Source organism: Ranitomeya variabilis, chromosome 7 (genome assembly GCF_051348905.1).
Source record: "Ranitomeya variabilis isolate aRanVar5 chromosome 7, aRanVar5.hap1, whole genome shotgun sequence".
NCBI classification, from domain to species: domain Eukaryota; kingdom Metazoa; phylum Chordata; class Amphibia; order Anura; family Dendrobatidae; genus Ranitomeya; species Ranitomeya variabilis.
The window spans coordinates 132,061,139-132,076,382 of record NC_135238.1 but is presented as its reverse complement, the minus strand read 5'-3'; the positions used below and the strand labels follow the sequence as shown (position 1 = coordinate 132,076,382).

General features: G+C 43.7%; 1 protein-coding gene across 1 annotated transcript; it reads left to right on the top strand.

The window, feature by feature from the left end:
- Positions 1-895: 895 nt before the first annotated feature.
- On the top strand, positions 896-3,824 carry LOC143786383 (uncharacterized). The gene is made up of 2 exons (XM_077275730.1): positions 896-1,605; positions 2,145-3,824. The coding sequence occupies exons 1-2, from the start codon at positions 1,403-1,405 to the stop codon at positions 3,127-3,129; spliced, it is 1,188 nt and encodes a 395-aa protein (XP_077131845.1). The 5' UTR covers positions 896-1,402; the 3' UTR covers positions 3,130-3,824.
- The last annotated feature ends 11,420 nt before the right edge of the window (positions 3,825-15,244 follow it).

Here is a 15,244-nt window from a genome sequence, read left to right as displayed (position 1 = left end):
TTGCATTCAACTTGCTTTAGGTGGACCTGCTATTTGCCAAGGTGAAATTGGTATAGCAATTTTCTTTTTATGGAAGTCTAAAAAACATCATAGAAAACTGTAAAAGGAATAGCATAAAAAGGTTATATCATGACAGCGTTTTTTATTTAAAAAAAAAAAACAACAGCTCCTTCATATGAAAGAGAATTCTTTATGACGGTGTTTTATATTGCTTACAAAAATAGAGTGATGTTTCTGTCTTTTGTTGACATGGATGCCCTCTATTGCTTTGGTGTAGAATTTTACTTATCAACTGTCAATCAACTCCGCAATCCATCTTGTTCTGTTAGGCCGGCCTCACACTAGCGAGTTTTACGGACGTATGAGCGCATAAACTACGTCCGTAAAATACGCATTAAACATGGCCCAATGATTCCCTATGTCCCAGCTCCTATCTGCCGTATTTTACGGATCCGTAATATACGGTCTTGTACGGCCGTAGAAAATCGCAGCATGCTGCGTTTGTCACCGTGTTGCGCAAAAAAATCGCCAATGAAAGTCTATGGGTGCGTGAAAAATACGGATTACACACGGACCAGCAGTGTGACTTGCGAGAAATACGCCAGCCAACGCCAGGTGCAAGGAATTGAGCCAAGCCCTCAATCATGAATCCCAGACATGCTAATTAGCTGAAAACGCCACACAGACATCCCGGAAGTCTGGGGCTCGCCTCCACAGAGTTGCATGCATCATGGCCAGTCTAATTAATGTGGACATGCTCCTCATCCTGGTCCAAGAAAGGCCAGAAATATGGGACCAGCGGGATCCAAACTACTCCAACCGGGCCAGGAAAGAGGCAGCTTGGAGGGCCATCTATGGCCTCCTATTCCCTGATTATGCCCAACGGCCACGTGCGGACCAGACAAGACTAAGTAAGTACACTCATGTATTCCCCAGATTTGACTTTACAAGATGCTTTCCCTACATGATGACTTGAAGAATCATTTTTAGATATCTGTGTCATTTATGTCCATTTTGTCAAATCCCAAAGCTGATTAACAAGGCCAAGTGTTTATGTACATAGGTAATCTTGATGTTGCGCGGATAAATATTTCTTGGTACTCATACCTCGCCCAGAGGGGTGTTGCCCCTTGTCTTTATTTGTCCTAAATTGTCACATTAGGCTAATTCTTGCAGAAGGCATTTTTATTTCACATTCACAATCCGACCTAATGTATGTTTGCAAGAACAGGGTTCTCTCCCCTCCCAGTCTGTGACTGTAAAGTTTCCAACTGTGACCGATATATAGACCACTGCATGTAACCCCTTTCACATCTGCTGCACCATGTAAATAATGGTGCAAGAAACCCCCCCCAAAAAAAAACAAACAAAAAAAAAAAATCAATGACAACTGTAAGAAGCTATGTTCCTACTGATCTTGCTCAATATTTTTGAACATGTAATTGCAGTGGATGATGTAATGACACGATGGCGCAGCATCCGGGACCAATACCGGCGTGAAAGACAGCAGCGGGCAAGAAGTGGGTCATCAGCCCCACTCAAGAAGCGGAAATATATCTACTATGACCGTCTTTCATTTTTGGATGTCAGTATGAATCTGAGGCAGTAAGTAATAACCTCTCCACACATTTTGATTGATAATCAATCTTATCTTGTTATTTTTACGGTTCTTACATTGCCAATTACATGTAAGGATGTGTAAATATAGTGCAAAATATAATGTAAACAAGGCTAAATTCAAAAAGGATCCTGGATGAGAGAGGACCCTGCCCGCCAAACATCACTACCTACTACAAGGGATGGATGAGAAGGTAGTAGGCGAGATTAGAAATGTTCATGCAGTGGTTTGTTAGTTGGTTTGTTACTGGATGTTCTGTGATTGTTTGAAGATGTGGGTCTTCCTGTTTTTGTTTGAGCTTGAAATGTTAGGCCACATTATGATGTGTTGTGATAGTGTTGTTAACCTTTGGTGTGATCCCACAGAAAAATCTGGTATATTCATGTGTGAATTTGAGATAAGAGTGGAGTAGATGTTGGTCTGATATGAGGTTGTGTGTATGTTTTTTGACACAATATAGCTCACAGATGTGTAATTAAACAATGGGCAAAAACTAATCCCTTTTTTTTTTGCTTTTTATTAACAGAACACAGTCTAACCTCACAGAGAGGGAGACCGGGTCGGAATCGGAGGCTCTGATCGATCCTGTAAGTGTTGATGAAGAGGTGGCAGGCCCATCTTTCCAAGCTTCAGCATCCATCCTTGAGGACCCATCAGCATCATCATCACAGCAGGCAGCAGCAAGTGAGGAAGATGCAGCAGCACCACCACCCTCAGCACCACATGATGCTGAAAGGCCTGAGGAACATGCCCAGAGCAGCAGCCCTCCACACCCACTGGTGTCATCCCCACAGGCAGCTGGGCCTTTACGGAGAGCCCGCCGAAGGAGAGAGCTGCAAGCAACAAGAAATGATGTTGACGCTGGGGTCCTCAATTATTTGGCCAGGGCAGCAACGGATGATGGAGAGGAGGCCTTTGCCCGCAGCCTTGCCCGTTACCTTAGACCCCTTCCCCGTGAGGTGAGGCTACGTGTGAGAGGGTGTATGCAAATCCTGATTGATTTAAGCACAGCTCCAAATAACCCCTATGAGGTGTTTGAATATCTTGAGCGAAGGCAGCTTTCCCAAACCAACCTCTTGCGCCTTCAATTCCCTCAACAGGAGCAAGATCAATCAGGATTTGCAGCACCTCCTCCACGTATGCCTCCACCTCAACCCCTCCCACCACCAAATATACAAAGGCCATCAGTCTACCAAATGGCAGCCTACAACCCCCAATCCCAATATGGCAACTTTTCCAGACCCAGTGATGTAGGCTGGTCCCAACCTGGGTTTGGACAACATGGCCATTTTGGGCTTGGGTATGATGCAAGCCAATATGTCCGTCAGCATGAGGCACAGAGACAATTGGCTTATGGACACCACCCAACTGGCCAATATGGACAAGGCCAGTATTCTGTGCCACAAGCCAGTGCATCCTCACAGGATGAAGTCACATTGGCCCAACAAAGGCCCCCTGACCAGGACCCAGAGCAGGCACCATCTCCCCCGCCAACTTACAGGGATTTGTAATGTATTGTTGTTTTGTGGCCTAATCTTTATATTTGTGAGCTGCCTACCATGGTTTTGTGTTATTTTTGGCACCATTTAACCTTTTCTGTTTTTTCTGGTTTTAAACTTCACCCTAAAAAAGGAAAACTAACATATGAAAAAAATATGTTAACAGGGAAACCAAAAAAGGCTGGTTCTTTAAGTAAAATGTTTTTGAAAAAGCTAAATGATGTTTTGGTCAAAATCATTATTGCATCACACACATATTCTAGAAACATAAACATAGGGTCAATAAGGAAACACAACACACACAGTACTTTTTCTGGGGCATAAAAAATTATATTTCACAAAGACATCAAGAAAATAAGAAAATTACAACTGAGAAACAGCATAATCTTGCCAGGGAGTAGAACCCTGAGGAGATACAAAATAATTTGTCAAAACATCCCTAACTTTGACTCCAGAAAGGGGACGGCGCGGAGGAGGGCCATGTGGTGTTGGCCTAATTACACTACGCAACATGTGTTCATCATTACCATCTGCAAAGCAATCATGTATGCGGGTAAAGTTGTGCAAAATGACTGATGCTTTGATAACTTCAGTGACGGTAGCCTCACTGAGCTGTATGGCAGTCTGGAGGACACGCCATTTTGCCACCAGAATACCAAATGCACACTCAACCAGTCTCCGCGCCCTAGAAAGGCGCAAATTAAATATCCTCCGACGGTGGTCCAGGTTGCGCCGGGGATAAGGCCTCATGAGGTGTCTGGTCAGTTGGAACGCCTCATCACCAACCAAAAAAAAAGGCATTGGTTCTGCAGTGGAGCCTGGGAGTGGTTGTGGTGGTGGGAGATGTAACTGGTTGTCACGTAGCCGCCGACCCATTATAGACGAATTGAATACCCTAGAGTCTCCAGTTCGGCCATAGGCCCCAATGTCTACAATTATAAACCTGTAGTTACTGTCAACTACAGCTAACAGTACTACAGAGAAAAACTGCTTATAGTTGTAGAATTGGGAGCCCGAGTTCGGCGGCTTACGTACCCGGATATGTTTCCCATCCACCGCTCCAATGTAGTTTGGGAAGTCACAATTCACCTGGAACCCATGGGCTATTTTGAGCCAATCAGCCTGTTTTGGCTCAGGCATCACAAGGTCCTTGAGTCTATCCCATATTTGCCGACATGTTAAACGCACAATGCCAGAAATGGTTGATTGGCCAATCAAAAACTCCAGGTGGAGTCCCGCAAATGACAATCCAGTGGCCAGGAATCTGAAAGAGAAACACATACCAAAAAATTACATATGGGTCAAGAGTGCACACAAAACATTTCTCATAAAAAAATCCCAAACAATGCTGGGACAAACCAAAATTACAAAGGGAGCTTAACTAAAATATTTTATGATCTTTGTCACATCTGCTTGTGACCTAATGTACACATATTCTGGGTCAAAAATAAAGGAAACAAACCCATAAATACAACAAAAGGTATGTGAGGATGTAGAATACATACCGTAATGTAAGGAGAAGACGTTCCTCGGCGGAGATGGCTTTGCGCATCATTGTGTCCTGAAATGTTATTCCTGGGCGTAATATCTCCAACAATCTGTCAAATGTTTGGATTGTCATGCGGCAGTAGAGATAGAACTTTTCTGGATGTGCCCGCAGAGCTGTATATAGCCGATGAAAATGGCCTTTAGTGAGGCGTTGGGTCAACAGAGGATGCACCCACATTCTTCTGCTCCTCCTTCGCGGATCCACAATCACAGGGTATGGCTGGCCAAACCGACGCGACAAGACCCAGTTAAACAAAACCCGCTGTGTTGGGGTGAACTGCAGGTGGTCAGACATGGTACAAATGTTAACCCAACACTCCAACAGATGGCAAACCACAAAATGACCATATGGGAGGGAGACACCTGTTGTAGGGGCCTTAAATAGGGTTGATGATGGTAATTTAAATCAAGTTCAGCCTCAAAAACCGTTAATTGTCCATTTTGTCAAGTTGCGTGAAAAAAACGCAATACGGTGGACATACGGATTACATACGCAACATTACCTGCGCAAAATACGCCACCACACCTTGCCTACGGAGTTCGTACGGATCACCGTATTTCGAAGCTTGAGGCGTATTACGGCCGTAAAAAACGGACCGTAATTTTATACGCTGAGTGTGAGGCCGGCCTTATTTTGACAAATTCATTGCTAACTAAAGAAAGCACTGCTGAAACCACTGACACTGGAGTCCTGAATGACTGACATTTCCCTACCTACAGACAGAAATTTGAAGTGAAAAAGGCTGCTTTTTAGAAGTAATTAAATAGCACTGTTATTTCTTTGTCATCCTATAGAAAAGCTTATTTCAGAATTAAACTTTCTTTATGACTTCAAAGAGTGTTTAAAATGATGCCTATATTCATTTTGTGGAAAATATCTCTGGTGCTGCAGCAGCACAACAAGAAATGTGTAAAATTAACAATAAAGAGAGAATTAAATCCCATGAAATACCAGCAGGCTCATCTATCTTTATCTGTGTCATTGTTAAGGATTTTAGATTGATTAATGTAATATTAGTTTAGGATGAATTTGGTTCTCTTGGATTAAAGCAGTTATTCTGACTAGACTGTATAAAATGTACAATTTTACCTGTATACTATGTAATTTATAAAACTCAAATTAACTCTTTATTCTCCTAGTGCTCCAAAACTTGCTGCTCAATAGTTCAAGATTACATTGTTTGGAATTGTTACATTGTTTGGAACACGACTACTGGCTGAAGTGAACATATCAATAAATATGGCACATATTTCTATCTTATCTTATCTTTCTGTGGAAACTTCCTGAAGAAGAAGCCATGAGCTTCGAAACACATTGAATAAACCACCCGAACATCTTATAACCATATCTGGATCCATCATTTGTCGCAGCAGCGCGGATTTTATCCACATTCATCTAAGGCTACTTTCACACTAGCATTAACTGCAATCCGTCACAATGTGTCGTTTTGCAGAAAAAACGCATCCTGCAAAAGTGCTTGCAGGATGCGTTTTTTCTCCATTGACTAACATTAGCGACGCATTGCAACGGATTGCCACACGTCGCAACCGTTGTGAGACGGTTGCGCCGTGTTGTGGCGGACCGTCGGGAGCAAAAAACGTTACATGTAACGTTTTTTGCTCCCGACGGTCCGCTTTTTCCGACCGCGCATACGCGGCCGGAACTCCGCCCCCACCTCCCCGCACTTCCCCGCACCTCACAATGGGGCAGCGGATGCACTGGAAAAATGCATCCGCTGCCCCCGTTGTGCGGCGGAGACAACGCTAGTGTGAAAGTAGCCTAACTTAAATATGGCACATGACAGCAAATTTAGTTTCAGGAAATTATGTCATCTGTAAATCAAAGAACATTTATTTTTTTAAATAAATAAATAAATATGTAGTGGAAAAGAATATGGAAATAGAAATGGCTCAAGTAAGATATGTTTCACAAAGTGCTAATTATATGAGTTCTGCTAACATGGTACTTTGTGCCCTATCCGTCAGAGAGTTGGACTCCTAATAAACCTGAGAACTGAACTCTACAGAGCCCCCACTGAATGCAGCAAAGGTCAGGTATGCACATCTCTGCACCATTCATTGCCAGTGGGATTGCCAGAAAAAAAAGTCTAGCACTCTACTATGCTATCTCCTATAAGTAAGTTGAATTGGCTTCCTAAGTGAGTTATATTGTAAAATGTTTATAAAAACAAAATATCCAATCTCAGGAAAGGAGGAATTTTTAGTTTTACAATTTTTTACTTGTTGCCTAGGAAATCAGCTTCCTTTGCAGACTATCACAAGTGACCGGATTCCAAGGATAAGAGTGCATGTTTGCAAGCTATTTGCTATACAGCTTGAAAGCACAGCTCTGAAGCTGGTCATCTTACTGTATCAGCATGCCTCTAATGGTTCAGAAAATTCACAGTGCAGATTAGCGTCAAGATCATGTCATCGGTCTAAACTGTCAATCTTCATTAGCACTCTGTCATGGCAACAATCAAGCTGGAAAGCAAAGGAGTAGTGCATAGCTGAAGAAATTCAGACAACCCCTTGAAAGAGGTTTTCTTGGATTTTACATTTATAACTTATCCATCTTTATGTAAATGTAGCTGCAAAGTCACCAAGGACAGGCCAATTCAAAGCTGACCCATTGAGTCTCTGCATTATTCTCCACATATAGCTCCCACCATATGCTTAGTCAACATTTCTTACTGATAGCCATTAGTTAAGTATGTGAAATTGGAAAATGGTTGAGAAAAATGCAGAGAATTGATAAAGCAAGCAATGAAATGCCCCAGTATCATTACATTACATTTACATTTCTCAAGTGGCCTCTATGTCCACTGTCTGTCACAACTTCATCACAACCCAGTTTCAATACTACAGTCCTGCTAAGCAAAAGTCGTTTACTTATTCTGCGGTTCCACAACCTTTTTTCTCTTTAGGGTGCCAGTATGGTGGATACTGCTGATGCTCTGGTATTCCTAATAGAAAGGAAAGGGAACAGCATCCAATCCAGGTGAAAAAATTGAAAAAAGTTTATTCCGCCATCATACAACGTTTCGACCGGTATTGGTTTTTATCAAGTATACAATATAGTAAATAATATTATAATATTGGGCCAATCAGCATCATGCATAGTGGCACTCATATAAACCACCCACTGATCACCTCTTGTGGTATATATCCGACATATATGTATCCTTGTCAGCCCATCCATAGAGGCAGGAGTGTTAGCGCCTAAAATAGAAGTGCGCCCGGCCTATCCCACATACTCACACATCCCTTGATGACCCAGAGCATTAACTAGCAGCGAAGATCGCCCGCCAGTGTGTAAGTGATTGCCCGAGACAGAGCCCTAGCACGCACGTGCACTCAGCGCACAACACAAAAGCGGAAAAATGCTCATATAGCCATATCCATGGCAACCATAGAGCAAGGAATTATTTCCTCTTTGGGGACAATGACTACCTGCAGGTGTGTGGTACCGCCATGGGGTCCAATGTGGCACTCACATATGCTAACATCTATATGGCGGTACAGGGGGAGCAGTATGTGTACAATTCCATCTTCTTGTGCCGTGTCCATGCCTGGTCGCTCTACATTGAAAATAACTTTTGTATAGGGAAGGAGAACTTCTAGATTTAGAAGAAGATTTAGACTTCTAGATCTGTTTTCTGAGCTTAAGTTTTCATTGACTCATTTATTTGAACAATTACAATTCTTGGACACTATGATGTACAAACAGGGTGATATGCTGCGAACTGATTTGATTGTTTAAGACACTGATGGAAATAGTTTACTCTATTATAGCAGTAACCACCCTAGGAGGATGATAGATTCCCTTCCTTGGAATCAAATGGTCCATGTACGGAGAATTGTTTCTGATGAGGACAGACTTGACTTAAGATTGGACGAGATGTGTGAGAGGTTTATCTAAAGAGGTTACCCTAAAGGTACCTTCACACTAAGCGACTTTGCAGCGAGAACTACGACGATCCGTGACGTTGCAGCGTCCTGGATAGCGATCTCGTTGTGTTTGACACGCAGCAGCGATCTGGATCCCGCTGTGATATCGCTGGTCAGAGCTAGAAGTCCAGAACTTTATTTCGTCGCTGATCACCCGCTGTCATCACTGGATCGGTGTGTGTGACACCGATCCAGCGATGTGTTCACTTGTAACCAGGGTAAACATCGGGTTACTAAGTGCAGGGCCGCGCTTAGTAACCCGATGTTTACCCTGGTTACCATTGTAAAAGTTAAAAAAAAAACAGTACATACTCACCTTCTGAAGTCTGTCATGTCCCCCGGCGTCCACGCGCTGCTGAGGAGAGCTTTCCCTGCACTGTGTCAGTGACAACCGGCCGTAAAGCAGAGCACAGCGGTCATGTCACCACTGTTACTGCCGACGCCGCTGACACATTCAGTGCAGGGAAAGCTCTCTGCAGCAGTGCGTGGACGCCGGGGGACGTGACAGACTTCAGAAGGTGAGTATGTAGTGTTTTTTTAAACTTTTACAATGGTAACCAGGGTAAATATCGGGTTACTAAGCGCGGCCCTGCACTTAGTAACCCGATGTTTACCCTGGTTACCCGGGTGCTGCAGGGGGACTTCGGCATCGTTGAAGACAGTTTCGACGATGCCGAAGTCGTTCTCCTGATCTTTGGTCGCTGGAGAGAGCTGTCTGTGTGACAGCTCCCCATCGACCACACAACGACTTACCAACGATCACGATCGCTGCTCGTGATCGTTGTAAGTAGTTTAGTGTGACGGTACCTTAAGAGGGATGTTACAAGTTATAAGGATAAGATAGTAAGGATGATGCAGGAAGAGATATGTCACAAAGAAAAGAGACCTGCTGTTAAACGGATTCCCTTCGTTTCCACTTTTTGTCTGACTAGTAGACTAATTGTTAAGATGTTAAATAAACATTGGAATATTTTACATGACGGTCTACCACAAATACTGGAGTTTTCAATTTGTCCTATTCTTTATTATTGACGTGGCTATAACTTAACCCCTTAGTGACAGCCAATTTGGTACTTAATGACCAGGCCAATTTTTACAATTCTGACCACTGTCACTTTATGAGGTTATAACTCTGGAAATCTTCAATAGAAACTGCTGATTCTGAGAATGTTTTTTCGTGACATATTGTACTTCATGTTAGTGGTAACATTTCTTTGATATTACTTGCGATTATTTATGAAAAAAACAGAAATATGGCAAAAAAAATTACAATTTTGCAATTTTCAAATTTTGTATTTTTATGCCCTTAAATCAGAGAGATATGTCACAAAAAATAGTTAATAAATAACATTTCCCACATGTCTACTTTACATCAGCACAATTTTGGAAGCACATTTTTTTTTTGTTAGGGAGTTATAAGGGTTAAAAGTTGACCAGCAATTTCTCATTTTTACAACACCATTTTTTTTTAGGGACCACATCACATTTGAAGTCATTTTGAGGGGTCTATATGATAGAAAATAACAAAGTGTGACACTATTCTAAAAACTGCACCCCTCAATGTGCTCAAAACCACATTCAAGAAGTTTATTAACCCTTTACGTGCTTCACAGGAACTGAAACAATGTGGAAGGCAAAAATGAACATTTAATTTTCTTTTGCAAACATTTTATTTCAGAACAATTTTTTTTTATTTTAACAACTGTAAAAACAGAAATTTAACCATAAATGTTGTTGTGAAATTACTCATGAATACGCCGATACCCCATATGTGGGGGTAAACCACTGTTTGGGCGCACCGCAGAGCTTGGAAGAGAAGGAGCGCCGTTTGACTTTTTCAATGCAGAATTGGCTGGAATTGAGATCGGACGCCATGTCGCGTATGGAGAGCCCCTAATGTGCCTAAACAGTGGAAACCCCCCACAAGTGACCCCATTTTGGAAACTAGACCCCTTAAGGAACTTAACTAGATGTGTGGTGAGCACTTTAAACCCCCAGATGCTTCTCAAAAGTTTATAACGTAGAGCTGTGAAAATAAAAAAATCGCATTTTTTCTACAAAAATGATCTTTTTGCCCCCCAATTTCTATTTTCACAAAGGTAACAGGAGAAATTAGACCACAAAAGTTGTTGTGCAATTTCGACTGAGTACATTGATACCCCATATGTGGGGGTAAACCACTGTTTGGGCGAACTGCAGAGCTTGGAAGAGAAGGAGTGCCGTTTTACTTTTTCGATGTAGAATTGGCTGGAATTGAGATCGGACACCATGTCGCGTTTGGAGAGCCCCTGATGTGCCTAAACAGTGGAATCCCCCCACAAGTGACACCATTTTGGAAACTAGACCCCTTAAGGAACTTATCTAGATGTGTGGTGAGCACTTTAAACCCCCAGGTGCTTCACGGAAGTTTATAGCGTAGAGCCGTGAAAATAAAAAGTCGCATTTTTTCTACAAAAATGATCTTTTTGCCCCAAAATTTTTATTTTGACAAGGGTAACAGGAGAAATTAGACCTCAAAAGTTGTTGTGCAATTTCTCCTGAGTATGTCGATACCCCATATGTGGGGGTAAACCACTGTTTGGGAGCACCGCAGAGATTGGAAGAGAAGGAGTGCCGTTTTACTTTTTCAATGTAGAATTGGCTGGAATTGAGATCGGACACCATGTCGCGTTTGGAGAGCCCCTGATGTGCCTAAACAGTAGAAACCCCCCACAAGTGACCCCATTTTGGAAACTAGACCACTTATCTAGATGTGTGGTGAGCACTTTAAACCCCCAAGTGCTTCACAGAAATTTATAAAGTAGAGCCGTGAAAATTAAAAATCCTTTTATTTCCTCAAAAATGATTTTTTAGCCTGCAATTTTTTATTTTCTCAAGGGTAACAGGAGAAATTGGACCCCAAAATTTATTGTGCAATTTATGCTGAGTAGGCTTATACCCCATATGTTGGGGGAAAGCACTGTTTGGGTGCATGGCAGAGCTCGGAAGGGAAGGAGCGCCGTTTTGGAATGCAGACTTTGATAGAATGGTCTGCGGGCGTTATGTTTCGTTTGCAGAGCCCCTGATGTACCTAAACAGTAGAAACCCCCCACAAGTGACCCCATTTTGGAAACTAGACCCCCCAAGGAACTTATCTAGATGTGTGGTGAGAACTTTGAATGCCCAACTGCTTCACAGAAGTTTCTAATGCAGAGTGGTGAAAATATATATTTTTTTTTCCACAAAAAAAATATTTTAGCCCCCAAGTTTTCATTTTCACAAGGGTACAAGATAAATTGGACCCCAATAGTTGTTGTCCAATTTGTCCTGAGTACACTGATACCCCACGTGTGGGGGGGACCACTGTTTGGGTGCACGGCAGAGCTCGGAAGGGAAGGAGCGCCGTTTTGGAATGCAGACTTTGATGGAATGGTCTGCGGGCGTTATGTTGCGTTTGCAGAGCCCCCGATGTACCTAAACAGTAGAAACCCCCCACAAATGACCCCATTTTGGAAAGTAGACCCCCCAAGGAACTTATCTAGATGTGTGGTGAGAACTTTGAATTCCCAAGTGCTTCACAGAAGTTTAAAATGCAGTCGTGAAAATAAAAATAAATTTTTTTTTCCACAAAAAAGATTTTTAAGCCCCCAAATTTTTATTTTGACAAGGGTAACAAGAGAAATTGGACTGCAAAAGTTGTTGTTCAATTTGTCCTGAGTACACTGTTACCGACGCCGCTCTCCTGCGGCGCCGCTCCCCCGCCACTCTGCCTGGTCCCCGCCGCTCTCACCGCTCAGTCCCGGCGCCTCCTTCCGTCTGTCCTGCTCCTGTTCTGGTGAACACCGGATCCTCCTTCCCTGCTGCTGCGCATCCCCGGCAATCCATTTCCGGGTCTGCGCGCTTCTGTGCTTCTCCTGCACTTCCGGTGTCTAGATCCTCGGCAGGTACTCTCTCTCTGCGCCGGCGCACTAGGTTTCCTCTGGGGCGCAGGCGCAGTTTCTCTGTTACCTCTTCCTGAGGTCACTAGGTCACTCTTCTCATCCAATCCCGTTCCTGTCTCTTCTATAAGAGGTAGGCTCCCCTGCTTCCTGGTGCCTGATTGTTTTAGCATTTCTGCTATTGCGTCTGGCTCCCTCCGTTGGTTCCCTGCTCAGTGTTCACGTTCCATTTTTGTCTGTGCTCTCGGTTCCCTCCCGTTCCTGCCTGTCCTTGGTTATTACCCTGCTTTTGCTGATTTCCTTGCTCCTGTTATTTACCTATTGTTTTGTTTGTTTCCTCAGCGGTTACCCGTAACATCCTTCCGTATCCAGTCTCCTTTCTGCCCTTCTTCTTGGAGCCATCCCTCCTGGTATCTTCACCGTGGGTAAGTGGCCTCTGGGCTTGCTCCTTGCGGTCCCTGTAAAGGGGTCATTCCTCACCTTAGGCCACTCGCCCAGGGGTAGGTCTCCCCACGGTCCAGAGGGTCCACTATAGTTTTCTCTAGTTCGCTATATACACTGATACCCCATGCGTGGGGGGGACCCGTGTTTGAGCGCATGGCAGAGCTCAGAAGGGAAGGAACGCCTCTTTGGAATGCAGACTTTGATAGAATGGTCTGCGGGCATTATGTTGCGTTTGCAGAGACCCTGATGTACCTAAACAGTAGAAACCCCCCACAAGTGACCCCATTTTGGAAATTAGAGCCCCCAAGGAACTTATCTAGATGTGTGGTGAGAACTTTGAATGCCCAAGTGCTTCACAGACGTTTATAATGCAGAGTTGTGAAAATAAAAAACATTTTTTTTCCACAAAAAAGATTTTTTGGCATCAAAATTTTTATTTTCACAAGGGTAACAGGAGAAATTTGACCCCAAAAGTTGTTGTCCAATTTATCCTGAGTACACTGATGCCCCATATGTGGGGGTAAACCTCTGTTTGGGTGCACAGCAGAGCTCGGAAGGGAGGGAGCACCATTTGACTTTTTGAGCGCAAAATTGGCTGTGGCGTTTAGAGACCCCCTGATGTACCTAAACAGTGGAAACCCCCCAAATCTAACTCCAACCCTAACCCCAACACACCCCTAAGGCTTCTTTCACACTTCAGTTGTTTGGCGTCAGTCAGCTCCGACATAGTGACGGATCGACGGATCCGTCACAATTGTTGAGAAAACGGTTCTAACGGATCCGTTTTTTTGATGGATCCGTTACTTGGGGGTTGTCTGGGAAAAGTATCTTCTTTTTGGAGCATGCACAATTGAAAAAGCGGATTGGGGCGACGGATCCGCCGAAATGATGGTAATGATGGATCCGTCGCCCATAGGCGGCCATTCTATGGAATGACGGACGCGTCGCGAACCGCCATTTCGGTGCAGACAAAAAACGTTACAATGGCCGTCAATGTCTAGATGACGTCCGCCAAATCTCGACGGATCCATCACATGGCAGATGGAACGGACGACCATCCGCCACAATCCGTCGCTAATGCATGTCTATGGGAAAATAGCGGATCCGCCAAAAAAAATGGCATATCCGCTATGTGATGAAAATGGCGGTTTCAGACTGATGCCAAAAGACTGAAGTGTGAAAGAGGCCTAACCCTAATGCCAACCCGATCCATAATCCTAATCACAACCCTAAGGATAATCGCAACCCTAACCCCAAAACAATCATAACTAGTGTTGAGCATTCCGATACCGCAAGTATCGGGTATCGGCCGATACTTGCGGTATCGGAATTCCGATACCGGGATTCCGATACTTGCCGCGTATCGGATACCGGAATCGGAAGTTCTAAGATTCAAAAAGCAGAAATTCAGCCAATGAGATTGATTCCAAGTGTGGGCACATCCTGTTTAGCATGGAGGGCATGAAACTACTGGCAAGGCTGTGATTGGCTGGTGTAATGATGTCATGATGCAGTTTAAAAGTCGCTGGCGCCATTTTGCGATCACTCTGCTGTGAATTCAGTTAGTGACAGGACGCTGTTTGCTGACTGAGGGACAGTTTAGAGATAGCGATTTGCTTCTTTGTGCTTTCCAAAGGCTAATTTAGCAACCGCTGTGTTCACCTACTATTCACCTTGCTTTTGCCTTGTAGCGCTGTTTTCACAGCGATCTGCAGGGTCTGTGTGTGTGTGTGTGTGAGTGCAGCCCAGTCTCCAGTCTGAGTGCAGCCACATAGGCCATCCATAGCTGGTTGTATTCAGTTCAGGGAGGGTGGTTCATTGCCTCATACTGTTCCTTTTTTTTTTTTTTTTCCCAAGTAGTGTAGTCTGCTGCTAATTTATTCAAAAAAATCCTATTAGTGTCTTTCCACCCGTCTCCAGCTAATTTGTGGAAAAACACTACATAGGATAAAGTAGAGGAGGGTTTTTGGGCCTTGCAGCGCCGTTTACGGCTGTCTGCACGGTCTCCGTGTGACTGCAGCTCGCCCTGTAATCTGTGAGCAGCTATAGCCTGGTTGTCTCCAGCTCAGGGTTTTTCACTGCGTCATACCGCCAAATCAATTTTCTTTTTTTTCAAAGTAGTGTAGTCTGCTGCTAATTTATTTAAAAAAATCCTATTAGTGTCTTTCCACCCGTCTCCAGCTAATTTGTGGAAAAACACTACATAGGATAAAGTAGAGGAGGGTTTTTGGGCCTTGCAGCGCCGTTTACGGCTGTCTGCACGGTCT